The sequence below is a fragment of the Oncorhynchus mykiss genome, chromosome 5 (genome assembly GCF_057628025.1).
Source record: "Oncorhynchus mykiss isolate SJ-2025 chromosome 5, ASM5762802v1, whole genome shotgun sequence".
NCBI classification, from domain to species: domain Eukaryota; kingdom Metazoa; phylum Chordata; class Actinopteri; order Salmoniformes; family Salmonidae; genus Oncorhynchus; species Oncorhynchus mykiss.
This window is the reverse complement of record NC_143026.1, coordinates 49,324,115-49,337,274: the sequence shown is the minus strand read 5'-3', so window position 1 is coordinate 49,337,274 and position 13,160 is coordinate 49,324,115. Positions and strand designations below refer to the sequence as shown.

General features: G+C 45.9%; 1 protein-coding gene across 5 annotated transcripts in view; it reads left to right on the top strand.

Annotated features, from left to right (window-relative positions):
- Window positions 1–13,160, top strand: part of LOC110523989 (calmodulin-regulated spectrin-associated protein 1-B) — a 117,318-nt gene that overhangs the window by 80,851 nt on the left and 23,307 nt on the right. For all 5 annotated transcript variants that reach the window (XM_021603235.3, XM_090235096.1, XM_021603234.3 and 2 more), the window contains 5 exons: window positions 4,650–4,741; window positions 5,322–5,406; window positions 5,703–8,199; window positions 10,331–10,470; window positions 11,032–11,249. In XM_021603235.3, coding sequence (XP_021458910.3) covers window positions 4,650–4,741; window positions 5,322–5,406; window positions 5,703–8,199; window positions 10,331–10,470; window positions 11,032–11,249 — 3,032 coding nt within the window. The remainder of the gene's footprint in view (window positions 1–4,649; window positions 4,742–5,321; window positions 5,407–5,702; window positions 8,200–10,330; window positions 10,471–11,031; window positions 11,250–13,160) is intronic.

The following is a 13,160-nucleotide window of genomic DNA, read 5'->3' as shown; positions in this document are numbered from 1 at the left end:
CATCATAGGTACACTTCAACTATGACAGACAAAATGAGAAAAAAAATCCAGATCGAGGGAGATTATCAGTGGTCTTGTATGTCTTCCATTTCCTAATAATTGCTCCCACAGTTGATTTCTTCAAACCAAGCTGCTTACCTATTGCAGATTCAGGCTTCCCAGCCTGGTGCAGGTCTACAATTTTGTTTCTGGTGTCCTTTGACAGCTCTTTGGTCTTGGCCATAGTGGAGTTTGGAGTGTGACTGTTTGAGGTTGTGGACAGGTGTCTTTTATACTGATAACAAGTTCAAACAGGTGCCATTAATACAGGTAATGAGTGGAGGACAGAGGAGCCTCTTAAATGTGCCGAAGTACTATCTCACAGCTGAAACCTTCACTTTTGCGCAGACATTTAGAAACGAAACATGCACATTTTATTTGGATTTCATGTAAGGACAAAAACAAAATAGTTCAAATTAGTGAAGTGAAATGTTAAAAATGACTTGCTTCAAACAATTCAAAAAAATTGATAAGTGGTGCGTGCATGTGTATTCACTCCTTTTGCTATGAAGCAAAAATAAATAAATAAGATCTGGTGCAACCAATTATCTTCAGAAGTCACATAATTAGTTAAATACAGTCCACTTGTGTGAAATCTGTGTCACATGATCTGTTACATAATCTCAGTATATATATATATACACACCTTATCTGAAAGTCCTCAAGAGTCTGCAACAACACTCAGTAAGGGGCACCACCAAGCAAGCGGCACCATGAAGACTAATGAGATCTCCAAATATTTGCATCTTCAAAGTGGTAGGCATATTGTGTAAATCAAATGATTACAACCCCCATAGGTTGTAAAGCAACAAAATAGGGAAAATGCGAAGGGGGGGGTGAATACTTACACAAGTCACTGTATGTCCGTTACGTTTATATGTGGTCAATTAAGGAAGACATCCTCTTCTGGAAACCAGGATGACAGGAAAGGATATTTTTAAAGTACTGGACAGCTTTGTGACATCAAATGGACTTGGTCAAGATGTGTTGGTATCTGTATTGATGGCGCAAAAGCCATGACAGGGAGACATAGTGGAGTGGTAACGCGCGTACAAGCAGTTGCTCCCAACTCCACTTGGGTACACTGCAGCATCAACCGAGAAGCTCTTACTGCCAAGGGAATGCCTGACAGCTTGAAAGATGTTTTGAACACTACAGTGAAAATGGGGAACTTTGTTAACCTCTAGGGTATGTGGGATGCTAGCGTCACACCTTGTCAACATCCAGTGAGATTGCAGAGTGCCAAATTAAAATTCAAAACATTACAAACAGTAACCAGCCAAGTAGAAGAGTTACACAAGTCAGAAATAGAGCTAAAATTAATCACGTACCTTTGATGATCTTCATATGGTTGCACTCAGAAGAAATTAATTTATTCCATAAATGTTCCTTTTGTTCGATAAAGTCTCTTTATATCCAAAAACCTCCGTTTTGTTCTCGCGTTTTCTTCAGTAATCCACAGGCTCAAACGCAGTCACAACAGGCAGACAAAAAATCCAAATAGTATCCGTAAAGTTTGTAGAAACATTTCAAACAATGTTCATAATCAATCCTCCGGTTGTTTTCAGCCTAAATAATCGATAATATTTCAACCGGACAATAACGTCGTCAATATAAAAGGTTAACAAGAAAGGCACTCTCTCGACTGCGCATGAAAAAGCTCTGTGACACAGCAGGGTCCACTCATTCAAACTGCTCTTACTCCCTCATTTTTCAGAATACAAGCATGAAACAATTTCTAAAGACTGTTGACATCTAGTGGAAGGTATAGGAACTGCTGTAATGGCATTGAATAAAAACAAAAAAAAGAGAAGAAAAAATCCTGCTTCCCGAATGGATTATTCTCAGGTTTTTGCCTGCCAAATCAGTTCTGTTATACTCACAGACACTATTTTAGCCGTTTTTTGAAACTTGAGTGTTTTCTATCCAAATCTACCAATTATATGCATATCCTATCTTTTGGGCCTGAGTAGAAGGCAGTTTAATTTGGGCACGCTTTTTATCCAAAATTCCAAATGCTGCCCCCTACCCTAAAGTTAAAGCAAGGCCCCTAAACTCGTGTATTTTCTGCATTATGCAGTGATATGGGTTATCAAGGAGAAAAGTATTGACATGTTTTTTTTAATTGAGAGATGAGCTTAAAGTTTTCTTTACTGACCATAATTTTCACTTGTCTGACTGCTTGCATGATGACAAGTTTCTCACACGACTGGCCTATATGGGTGATGTTTTTTCTCGCTTGAATGATCTGAATCTAGGATTACAGGAACTCTCTGCAAGTATATTCAATGTACGAGACAAAATTGAGGCTATGATTAAGAAGTTGGAGCTCTTCTCTGTTTGCATTAACAAGGACAACACAGGTCTTCCCATCATTGTATGATTTTTTTGTGTGCAAATGAACTCAAGCTTACGGACGATGTCAAATGTGATATAGCGAAGCACCTGAGTGAGCTGAATGCGCAATTACGCAGGTTGTCACGTATACTCCCTCTCCGGCCTCTAGGTCATCAGGCTGCTAATTATCCCACACACCTGTCACCATCATCAAGCGCACCAGTGCCTCATGACACTCACCTGAACTCCTTGATTACCTTCCCTATATCTGTCACTCCCTTTGGTTCTTTCCTCAGGTGTTATAGACTCTGTTTCATGTCGGTGCGTTGTTTGTGTTTACTGTTTAGTTTATTTATTAAAACACTCACTCCCTGTGCTGGCTTCCGGACTCTCAGCGCACTCGTTACAGAATAACACCTCACCTAAGGGAAGCGTCAGGAAGTGTTTTTTTTGTCAGTGTTAATGACGTCGGGTCCGGGAGCTGATACAGGCTCTCATGCCTCCGTCAGATCGCCAGGATACCCTGCCTCAGCCAGCTCGTCTGGCTTTTATGCCTCCGCCAGATTGCCAGGCTCCCCTGCCTCAGCCGGCTCGTCAGGCTTTCATGCCCCAGCCAGATTGCCAGGCTCCCCTGCCTCAGCCGGCTCGTCAAGCTCCCTTGCCTCAGCCGGCTCTTCGGGCTTTCATGCCTCCACAAGATCGCCAGGCTCCCCTGCCTCAGCCAGCTCGTCGGGCTCTCCTGCCACAGCCGGATTGCCACGTTCCCCTGCCTCAACCAGCTCCCCTACCTCACCCGGCTCGTCGGGCTTTCATGCCTCTGCCAGATCGCCAGGCGCCCCTGCCTCAGCCGGTCTGTCATGTTCCCGCACCCCAGCCAGCTCGACAGGTACCCGCGCCTCAGCCGGCGTGACATGTTCCCGTGCTTCAGCAGGGGTGACCGGTCCGCTTTTGATCCCTGGGTTCATCCCCTTTGTCGGCGTCCTGCGGCTGGAGCTGCGCGTCGGGGAGGGGGTGCTGTCACGTATACTCCCTCTCCGGCCTCTAGGTCATCAGGCTGCTGATTATCCCGCATACCTGTCACCATCATCAAGCGCACCAGCGCCTCATGACACTCACCTGGACTCCATCACCTCCTTGATTATCTTCCCTACATCTGTCACAACCCTTTGGTTCTTTCCTCAGGTGTTATTGACTCTGTTTCATGTCGGTGCGTTGTTTGTGTTCATTGTTTTGTTTATTTATTAAAGCACTCACTCCCTGTACTTGCTTCCGGACTCTCAGCGCACTCGTTATACAGGTACTTTCCCGAAACGGATGACACAAACAACTGGATTAGTTATTCCTTTCATGGCCTGCCTCCAGTCCACTTAACAATATCTGAACAAGAGAGCGAAATTGGATTCTGTGAAAATTGAATTTTGAACCACTGGCAAATTTCTGGATAGGGCTGCGCTCAGAATATCCTGCCTTGGCAAATCGCAATGTTAAGACACTGATGCCCTTTGCAACCACGTACCAATGTGAGAGTGGATTCTCGGCCCTCACTAGCATGAAAACTAAATTCAGGCACAGACTGTGTGTGGAAAATGATTTAAGACTCAGACTCTCTCCAACATTGCAGAGTTATGTGCATCCTTTCAAGCACACCCTTCTCATTAACCTGTGCTGAATTATTCACGTTTTTGATTAACAAATAAGGTTTAATATGTAAGATGGCTAAATAAAGAGCATAATGGTTGATTATTATTATTTGTGCCCTGGTCCTATAAGAGCTCTTTGTCACTTCCCACGAGACGGGTTGTGACAAAAACAAATTCTTATGTATAATAAATGTATTGTATTGTGTGTTTGCCTTTGCGGGCTTACAATGATGGCAAAAAACAACATTTGTGAATGCGCTGACCCTGGTGCTAGAGGGGGTACGCAGCTGGAAGTTGAATGTTTGAAGGGGTACGAGACTTTAAAAAGTTAGGGAACCACTGTTTTAGGCTTACCAGAGTTAAGCATTATATTATATTTACAGAAAATATTCTAATCGTAATATCGTAATCGCATATCTCGATCTCTCTCTCTTTCTCTCTGGGACTAGGCCTAAGCTTCTCATGTGTGGCCTAATGGGTTACATACCCGATGCATATGGATGACCGGTACATTTCTCAAATGTCCGATAAATTCAAATCTTCACTGTCAATTGTCCAGCGCCAAATTCTCCTGACGCAAACCCTGGTGTGTGCGTGTTTGGGAAACTAATGCCCGATTTCTTTCTTTTGCAGTACCAAAGTCAGTCCTGCGTCTAGCCCCTCACACTTATTACTCCCACTGAGACAGAGGCAACAGAAGTCCATACAGGAGAATGACACCTCAGGTAAGATTGACTTGAACTGTACTATGCTAAATTGTATATTTTCTTTTCACATTGTCCTTTTTATGCCTAATAAGGCCAGCCCAGCACGGTTTGGCTTGCTCCTATAGTGTAAATCGGGCATTTATTTGACATTTTATTTAAGCAGGGAGCCACCATTAAGACTAGGATCTCTTTCACAAGGGAGCCCTGCATGCACAATTTCACAAGACAAAATTAAAAACAAGTCAAATACAGCACAACACAAATATAAAAAAAAAACAATGACATTCCTCAATAAGAAGGTCCGCAAGCACCAGAACATCCAATTGTAATTTATTTTGTATTTGGTTTCAGCAATGAGTTGCTTTTTAAAAATAAAAGCAGATATACCTAGTTCGGTGGAGACCCGAGCATCCTTGAGTTAACTAGCATGAGAAGCATGAAACATGAGAAGCACAATATCAGACTTAGTACTGTAAATTAGTGATGTTAATTTTCACAAATGAGTAATGCTCATCACAATTTTGGATTTTTATCTCAATCCCATAATGTCACAAAGGCATTATAAGGCTATTGTTTAATATTTTGTGTCTGTGTTTAGGGCAGAGAAACAGGTCCAACTCTCTGTCACGTGTGGACAGTCAAGTTCAGGGGTCAAGCCTGGCCTGGCCAGAGAGAAGACAGAGGTGAGTGGTTCATTTAACATTTCAGTAATGTATGCTGAAACAAGATAAATGAAAAGCGAGATTTCAAGTATGTGCAGCTAGGGAAGGTGAACTACAACAGTGTCCTTTCATACTTCTCAGAACCCTTTCCACCTGCATGTTCAAGTTCACCTCTGGCTTCGTTAGATAGTGATGTTGAAAGATATTGTTATGGCAGTATCATGGTCTTGCTTTGATCTTTCTCCTCTTTCCTCCCCTCTTTTCATCTCACCCCGTTCTACTCTCCCACTCACTCCCCTCCCCACCCACCCACCCAGACCCCTTTCCCAGCCGGTGCCCTACGCCCTCCACTTCCCCCTGGAGAGAGAGTGCGATGGCCTGAGCCTGGCCCACTCCATCGGCAAGGACAGCCTGGGATCCAACATCATCAGCATCACACCCAAACACATGCCTGGTGGGCCGGGGATGGGTGTACAACTGCCCCCCCACAGGCTCAACGGTCAGGACATGATGGGCCACATCCGCTTCAAGGACAAGGAGATGGAGGAGGAAGAGCTGGTGGCCATCATCCACCCGGCGGCTCTGGCCAGGTGCTACGGCCCCCATGCCTCCCCCGAGAGTGACGAAATGGAGCAGGACGACCTGGAGGTCCAGAGTGTGGTGACCTCCAGAGTGTCCAGTGCTCGGCACGCCTACTGCCTCGCTGCCCCTCACCCCGACCCCCAGGCTGAGAGTTTCTACCTGGAGCCCCTGATGCCAGCCGTCTTTAAGACCGCCAAAGAGAAGAGCATCAGCCTGAACAAGGAGGAGGAAAGCGGGGAGAGTACAAGCAAAGCGGTCCTTAAGAGAACCACTGAGGGTCTTAATTGCACGTTCACCCCCATCCCCAATGTGGAGGCCACCTCTGGTCCCTTCAGACCACCCACGAAGGGGGGTACGGGTTCTTCTCAGCTCCCTCTGATGGGGGCAGCAGAGCCCATCACCAGGGATCAGTCTTGTGGCTTCTTCCTCCACCTGTCACCGGAGCCCGGGGACCAGACGACGACCTTCTTGGGGCTGGCACCGAGCTACAGCCCCTTCCCCACCGCCATTACTACAGCTTGGGTGGGCCGGGACTCATACTCTGAGATTGCAAACCTGGAAGAGGAGGAGGAGGAGGAGGAGGATCAGATGGAGCTGGCCAAGGAAGTGGTGAGGAGGGTCATGGGGAAGTGTCTGGAAGAGGGAGGGGAGAGCAAAGGGGAACCGGAGGGGGGCGAGGGCGAGTCGGCCAAGCTCCGGGAGGACATGAAGGTGTGCGAGCGCGAGGACAAGGAAGGCCTGGAAGCCTGGAGCGGACCGTCCAGCCCTTGCCTTAGCACGGCGTCCTGGGCCAGCAGTGTGTGCAACAGCGGCACCATGCGAATGACCAGCTTTGCAGAGCGCAAGCTCCACCGAAAGGTCAACAGCTTTCTTGACAACTGCTCCAATAACAGCAGCTCCCAAAAGACCACACCCAATGGCTCGGAGAGCGCCCCCTACACTCTAGGAGGCTTGTGGTGCCTGCAGGCTCCTAGCCCATGTCGGCTGGCTAAAGACGGCGCTTTGCGGGTCAGAAAGGAGGTTGGCACCACCAACGTCCTGGCCTCAGAGCTGGTGCAGCTCCACATGCAGCTGGAGGAGCAGCGGCGCGCCATAGAGCACCAAAAGAAGAAGATGGAGACCATATCGGCGTGCCAGCGACTCAAGCTGGGCAAGGCTGCCTTCCTCGACATTGTCAAGAAGGGGGGTGGCAAGAACAACACGCTGCCCCAGCCCCTCAAACACCTGGAGACCCAATATCAGACGGCCGGCAAGGACAAAGCTTGCAGGGACGACTCGTGTTTGGATGTCCTGAAGGGTCAGAGGAAGGAGGGACAGCAGCAGAGGGACAGGGACAACAGAACAAACAGTGGCGGTGCAGGGCCGCCGGACGAGGCGGGGGTCGAGCCAGACCTGAGCGAGTGTAGCCGCTCCATAGAGTTGCTGAATGAAGCCATCGGTGCCATTCAGCAACAGATGATGCAGCTGTCTCTACAGCAGGACCGTCTGATAAAGCAGAGCGTCCAGTCACCCCTAGGGGTTCCGCATGCCGCCTCCCTTCTATCCCTGCCATCAGCCCCTACACCCACCCAAGACACCTCTTCAATTCCTTCCTCAGACTCCACCGCTACCCCCACCGACTCCAAATTCCGCCCAGCCGTGCATTTCATGGAGACCATCACCACCGCTCCACCCGCCCGCCGCCCTCCCAAACTGAGCTCCGGATGCAGCCCCAGGACCAAACCCGCAGAACTCAAACTGACCAAGGAGAATGGCATGCCGGCTTCCAAGACCGGCACCCCTGCATCCAACACAGACCCTAGGCGCTCCCCGGGGTGGCACGCCACCTCCCGAGGGGAGCAGGATAGGGACCGGAGTCAGAACAGCAGCCCCACCTGCGTGATATTCACAGAGAGCCCAAGGGCCTTGGAGAGAGGCACGCTCCGTAGCACCACCTTCAAGATCAGAGATGAGGCCAACCAGCGCAGCCACAGAGACAGGCCCATCCTTAACCCTAAGCATACCCCCTGTGGCACCCCTCTCACACACCACTGTGTGGACGTGGCTGAGGGGCGGGAGCGTAGCGGCTCAGGGAAGGAGATCGAGCCCGGCAAGGAGGGAGGTCGAGGGAAAGGCCAGCTGATCGAGGTAGTCCTGTCTGACCTGAAAGAACCATCGGCGGGAAAAGACTCCGATATAGGGGACACCTCGGCAGACGGAGAACAGAAGTCAGGACTGGGTTTCTTCTTCAGGGTAGGAATTTTACTAAAAGTGGCAGCATCTCAATAGTCTCTCCCCGTCTGAAGTAATGAATTTCCCCTTGAGGGCCAATACATTTGTATTAGGGCTGTCAAAGTTAACGTGTTAATGACAGTTAGCTTTTACAATTGTAATTTATTTGTAAAAAAAATTTCACCCAAAAGGTTGGTGAGAAACCCTTAAAGGTCCAATGCAGCCATTTTTATCTCATTATCAAATACTTTCTGGATAACAATTAAGTACCTTAGTGTGATTGTTTGCAATTAAAATGGTCCAAATGAAATAAAAATTGATTCTCAGGCAATAATTTAGCTAGGACTGTCTGGGAGTGGTCTAATTTACCACATGGTGATGTCACCATGGAAGGTCAAAACTCCGTCCCGCCAAGACAGGCAGAAATTTCAGGCGGTCTTTTCAAACAGCTCTTACACTAAAGGGGCATTATCATAATTTTCACAATTTCACAGTATTATTCCAACCTCATAAATATGCACTGATTGTACCAAACATTATGAACACCTGCTCTTTCCATGACTGACTGACCAGGTGAATCCAGGTGAAAGTTATGAGCACTTGTTAAATCGCTGCTGGGTATTTCACACTCAACAGTTTCCTGTGTGTATCAAGAATGGTCCACCACTCAAAGGACATCCTGCCAACTTGACACAACTGTGGAAGCATTGGAGTCAACATGGGCCAGCATTCCTATGGAACACTTGGACACCTTGTAGAGTCCATGCCCTGACGATTTGAGGCTGTTTTAAGCTGCACGCATGGGCAGGTGGGCAGCTCCCCTCAGACTGCGCATCTGGGCAGAGAAACACGAGATTGAACTTCACTGAACTTTCTAGTTTTCCTCTTTAGTTAATACTATCAACATTTCGCTGTGCTGTCTGAATAGTGCTCGAATCAACGCAATATTAGCCACTTTCAATGTAACATACCGAAACAAAATTAACAATGCAAGACTTGGTATGCAAAACTAACTGTGCAAGATATTTTCTTATAGGCAGCTCTCATTGGTGTAGGATTCTATTTCATTGACATGCATGACTCAGCCCGTACTCTACACAGACCGGTGCGCCATTATCAAGCAGAGCTGCAGAAGGACCTATATGCAAATTGCCATATATGGATCTGTGCCATTCACTTTGAACTGGACAGCATGAGCAGTCTCGACTAGATGCGCTTGTTTTGAGATCGAAGCGAGAGTTGCATGTAGCCGCCACTGCACATGTGTTCATATTCTTTGCTATTTAGTGACTTATTAGCCCAGTCAACAATGGGGGAGTGGTTGCTTCCTACAAGAGAAAAACATTTTTGCATTTCTAGACAACTTTGAAAAGCAAGTCGAGTGAAGAGCTTTTTTTATGGCTTAAAGGGGCAGTGTTGTTTTTTGAGACGGTCTTGAATAAGCTAAGTCGCCAATAGGCAGATGCTAGCATAATTGATCTGATTCTCTGTAATAATGGTATGGGAATAATAATGAATTGTATTTTGTAAAGTGGTTTCTTTCATCAAACAACAACATTTGGATAAGCAGGGTAATGTCAAGCCCTGCATGTTTTTTCAAAAGTCTCATGGAATGTAGGCTTACATTGAACACCACACAGGCTGACTGATAGGACAGCTATTTCCATGTTAAAATGTTATGGGATGCATTTTCTCCTCAGTGTTCACAGTAAACTCGTGCCGGAAGTTGCACAGAATTTTCGTAATGTTTAAGTTTGCCCTCAGCAGACCTGAAATTTGCTCAGTGCCGAAAAAACATTAGAGGGAATATTGGGTCCAACTCAATAAATTACGAAGGTGTTCTTAATGTTTTGTACACTGTGTATATAAAACCAGGCTAATCATGTTCACTGCACTGGGCCTTTAACCCATATCAAAATTGAAATTAATCTAAATTAATTACTGAAAATCATGCAATTAACCCAACTAATTTGTGTTGAATTTGATTGATGAAAGCACCGGACAGGGGAACTGAAATTCCCAAAGAGGCTTATTGCTTTAACCGATTCAGAGTTTTCAGATCAGTGCAGATTTTGTCATGTGCCTTAGCAATGAAATGGATATTGTTCTAGTAGTAAATCAATTTGCCCCCCCCCCCCCCCCCCTCCCAAAGGACGATGAGAAGATGGCAGAGGATGAGAGGGCAAAGCGTCGTGCTCACTTTCTCCTCAAACAGCAGCGGAAGATGGAGGAGGCACGGCTCCGCAAACTGCAGACGGAGGCTGAGAGCGAACAGAAACGAGACGAAGCCAGGTACAAAATATAGATTTGTACTAGTGAGCTGTTCCCAATGGCCACCTCTTTGAGAGAATGGGGAGAGCAAGTAGTCCATTTCTGAAATATTTAGTAAATACATTGAAAAAGTGTAGTACCACCTACTGTAATGGAGTATGTATGATCTGAACAGGTATAAAGCCAAGGTTGGTGAATTACTGCCACCTACAATTAAGGAATGTTTGCTTAGAAATATAATTATTGGCTGCCCCCTACTGCTGACCTGAATGGAATTACGTGATCCTTCCTTAACCCATAGCAAGTCATACCAACTTGACTACTACAAAATGGTGAACGCCCTCCATGGCGCTTCCCATGCTGTCACAGAAGCAGCCATTGAGAAGAGCTCTCTAGTATCTCAATTATACAAACACATCAGTGGCTGGTAGGCCAAAGATGGTTTCAGACCCTGATACAGAACATATTCCATCATGGCGTGTGTGTATGTTGTGTCAGTGTGCAGGGATAAAGCAAGTGTGTGTGTGTTGTTTGTGAAGGCAAACATAAAACAGGTGTGTGTGTGTGTCTCTTTCCCCCCAGGCGTAAGGCAGAAGAGGACCGTGTGAGGAAGGAGGAGGAGAAGGTGCGGAGGGAGCTGATCAAGCAGGAGTACCTGAGGAGGAAGCAGCAGGAGCTGATAGAGGAGCAGGGTTTGGTTAAGCCCAGGCCCAGGTGTAAAGCCAGGAAGATCCGGCCTAAGTCCCTGCATCGTGGAGAGTCCTGCTCCGACACTGGCTTCTCCAAGGGATCCTCCACACGTAGGCCTACACTAAAACACTATAACCCAAACCAACACTATCTCCCCTTTACAGTTTTGAGCCTCCTCCCAACTAATCTCATCCTCCCTCTAGTCTCTAACTAACCCTGTCTCACCCTATTCATGGGTTGCACGTAGCGTCACCCCATTGTTATTGACGTTCTCTTGAGGACTGTTCTACTGTTCTACGTTCTACTCAATGCATTTTCAATTGGCGCTGATGAAGATTTCACATTATAGTGGCTTGGAAACACAATGCCATTAGAAAAGCTGACAAATAATTAGTAGGGCGATGTCACGCCAAGACAGCTCGAAAATATTAGGAGCATCTCAGCACGTCTTCCCCCTCAGGAGGCTGGAAATATTTGGCATGGGCCCTCGGATCCTCAGAAAGTTGTACAGCTGCACCACCGAGAGAATCTTGACTGGCTGCATTACTGCTTGGTATGGCAAATGCACCGCCCTTGACCGCAAAGTGCTACAGAGGGTGGTGCAGACAGCTGTACCACACCAAAATGTGGAAAAAGTAAAGGGGTGCGAACACTTTCTGAAGGCACTGTACATGCCTTCTGTCCCTATGAGCCATGAAACAAACATGATACAGACATCTGGAGGCATGTACAGTGATTTCAGAAAGTATTCATACCCCTTGACTTAATCCACATTTTGTTGTTACAGCCTGGATTCAAAATATATTAAATATACTTTTTTCAGACATGTACATACAATACCCCATAATGACAAAGTGAAAATGTGTTTTTAGATTTTTTTTTGGTACATTTATTGAAAATGAAATACAGAAATATGTAATTTACATAAGTATTCACACCCCTGAGACAATACTTTGTAGAAGCACCTTTGGCAGCGATTACAGCTGTGAGTCTTTCTGGGTAAGTCTCTAAGAGCTTTCCACACCTGGATTGTGAAACATTATCCTATAGTTATTATCTGTCAAATTGATCATTTTTGGACGACCATTTGCAGGTGTTAACATAGATTTTCAAGTAGATTTAAGTCAAAACTGTTCCTCGGCCACTCAGGAACATTCAGTGTCTTCTTGGTAAGCAAGCCCAGTCTAGATTTGTTCTTGTGTTTTTAGGTTATTGTCCTGCTGAAAGGTGAATTCATCTCCCAGTATCTGGTGGAAAGCAGACCGAACCAGGATTTCCTCTTGGATTTTGCCTGTGCTTAGCTCCATTACGTTTCTTTTTTTAGTCCTCTTTATCCTGAAAAACTCCCCAGTCCTTAACGATTACAAGCATACTCATAACATGATGCAGCAACCACTATGCTTCAAAATATGGAGAGTGGTACTCAAACAGGATGCATGTTTTGAAATATTTGTATTCTGTACAGGCTTCCTTTTTTTCACTCTGTCAATTAGGTTAATATTGTGGAGTAACCGCAATGTTGTTGATCCATCCTCAGTTTTCTCCTATCATAGCCAATAAACTCTGTAAATGTTTTAAAGTCACCATTGGCCTCATGGTGAAATCCCTGAGCAGTATCCTTCCTTTCTGGCAACGGAGTTAGGAAGGACACCTGTATTTTTGTTGCGACTAGGTGTATTGATACACCATCCAAAGTGTAATTAGTAACGTCACCATACTCAAAGCGATTTTCAATGTCTGCTTTTTGTTTTACCCATCGACCAATAGATGCCCTTACCCATCGACAAAATAGACTGAGGGAACTTACAAATAATTGTATGTGTGTGGTACAGAGATGCAAATATTATACTTCTGAACTTATTTAGGCTTGCCATAACAAATGGGTTGAATACTTATTGACTCAAAACATTTCTTCACTTCGCACTTTGTCTGTTGATACCACTGACGTGTGAGTAACAAGAGGTAGGGAAAATGGAGAACTGTTTGCCAAATATATTTTCCAAAATTGTATGTGTTAGTCA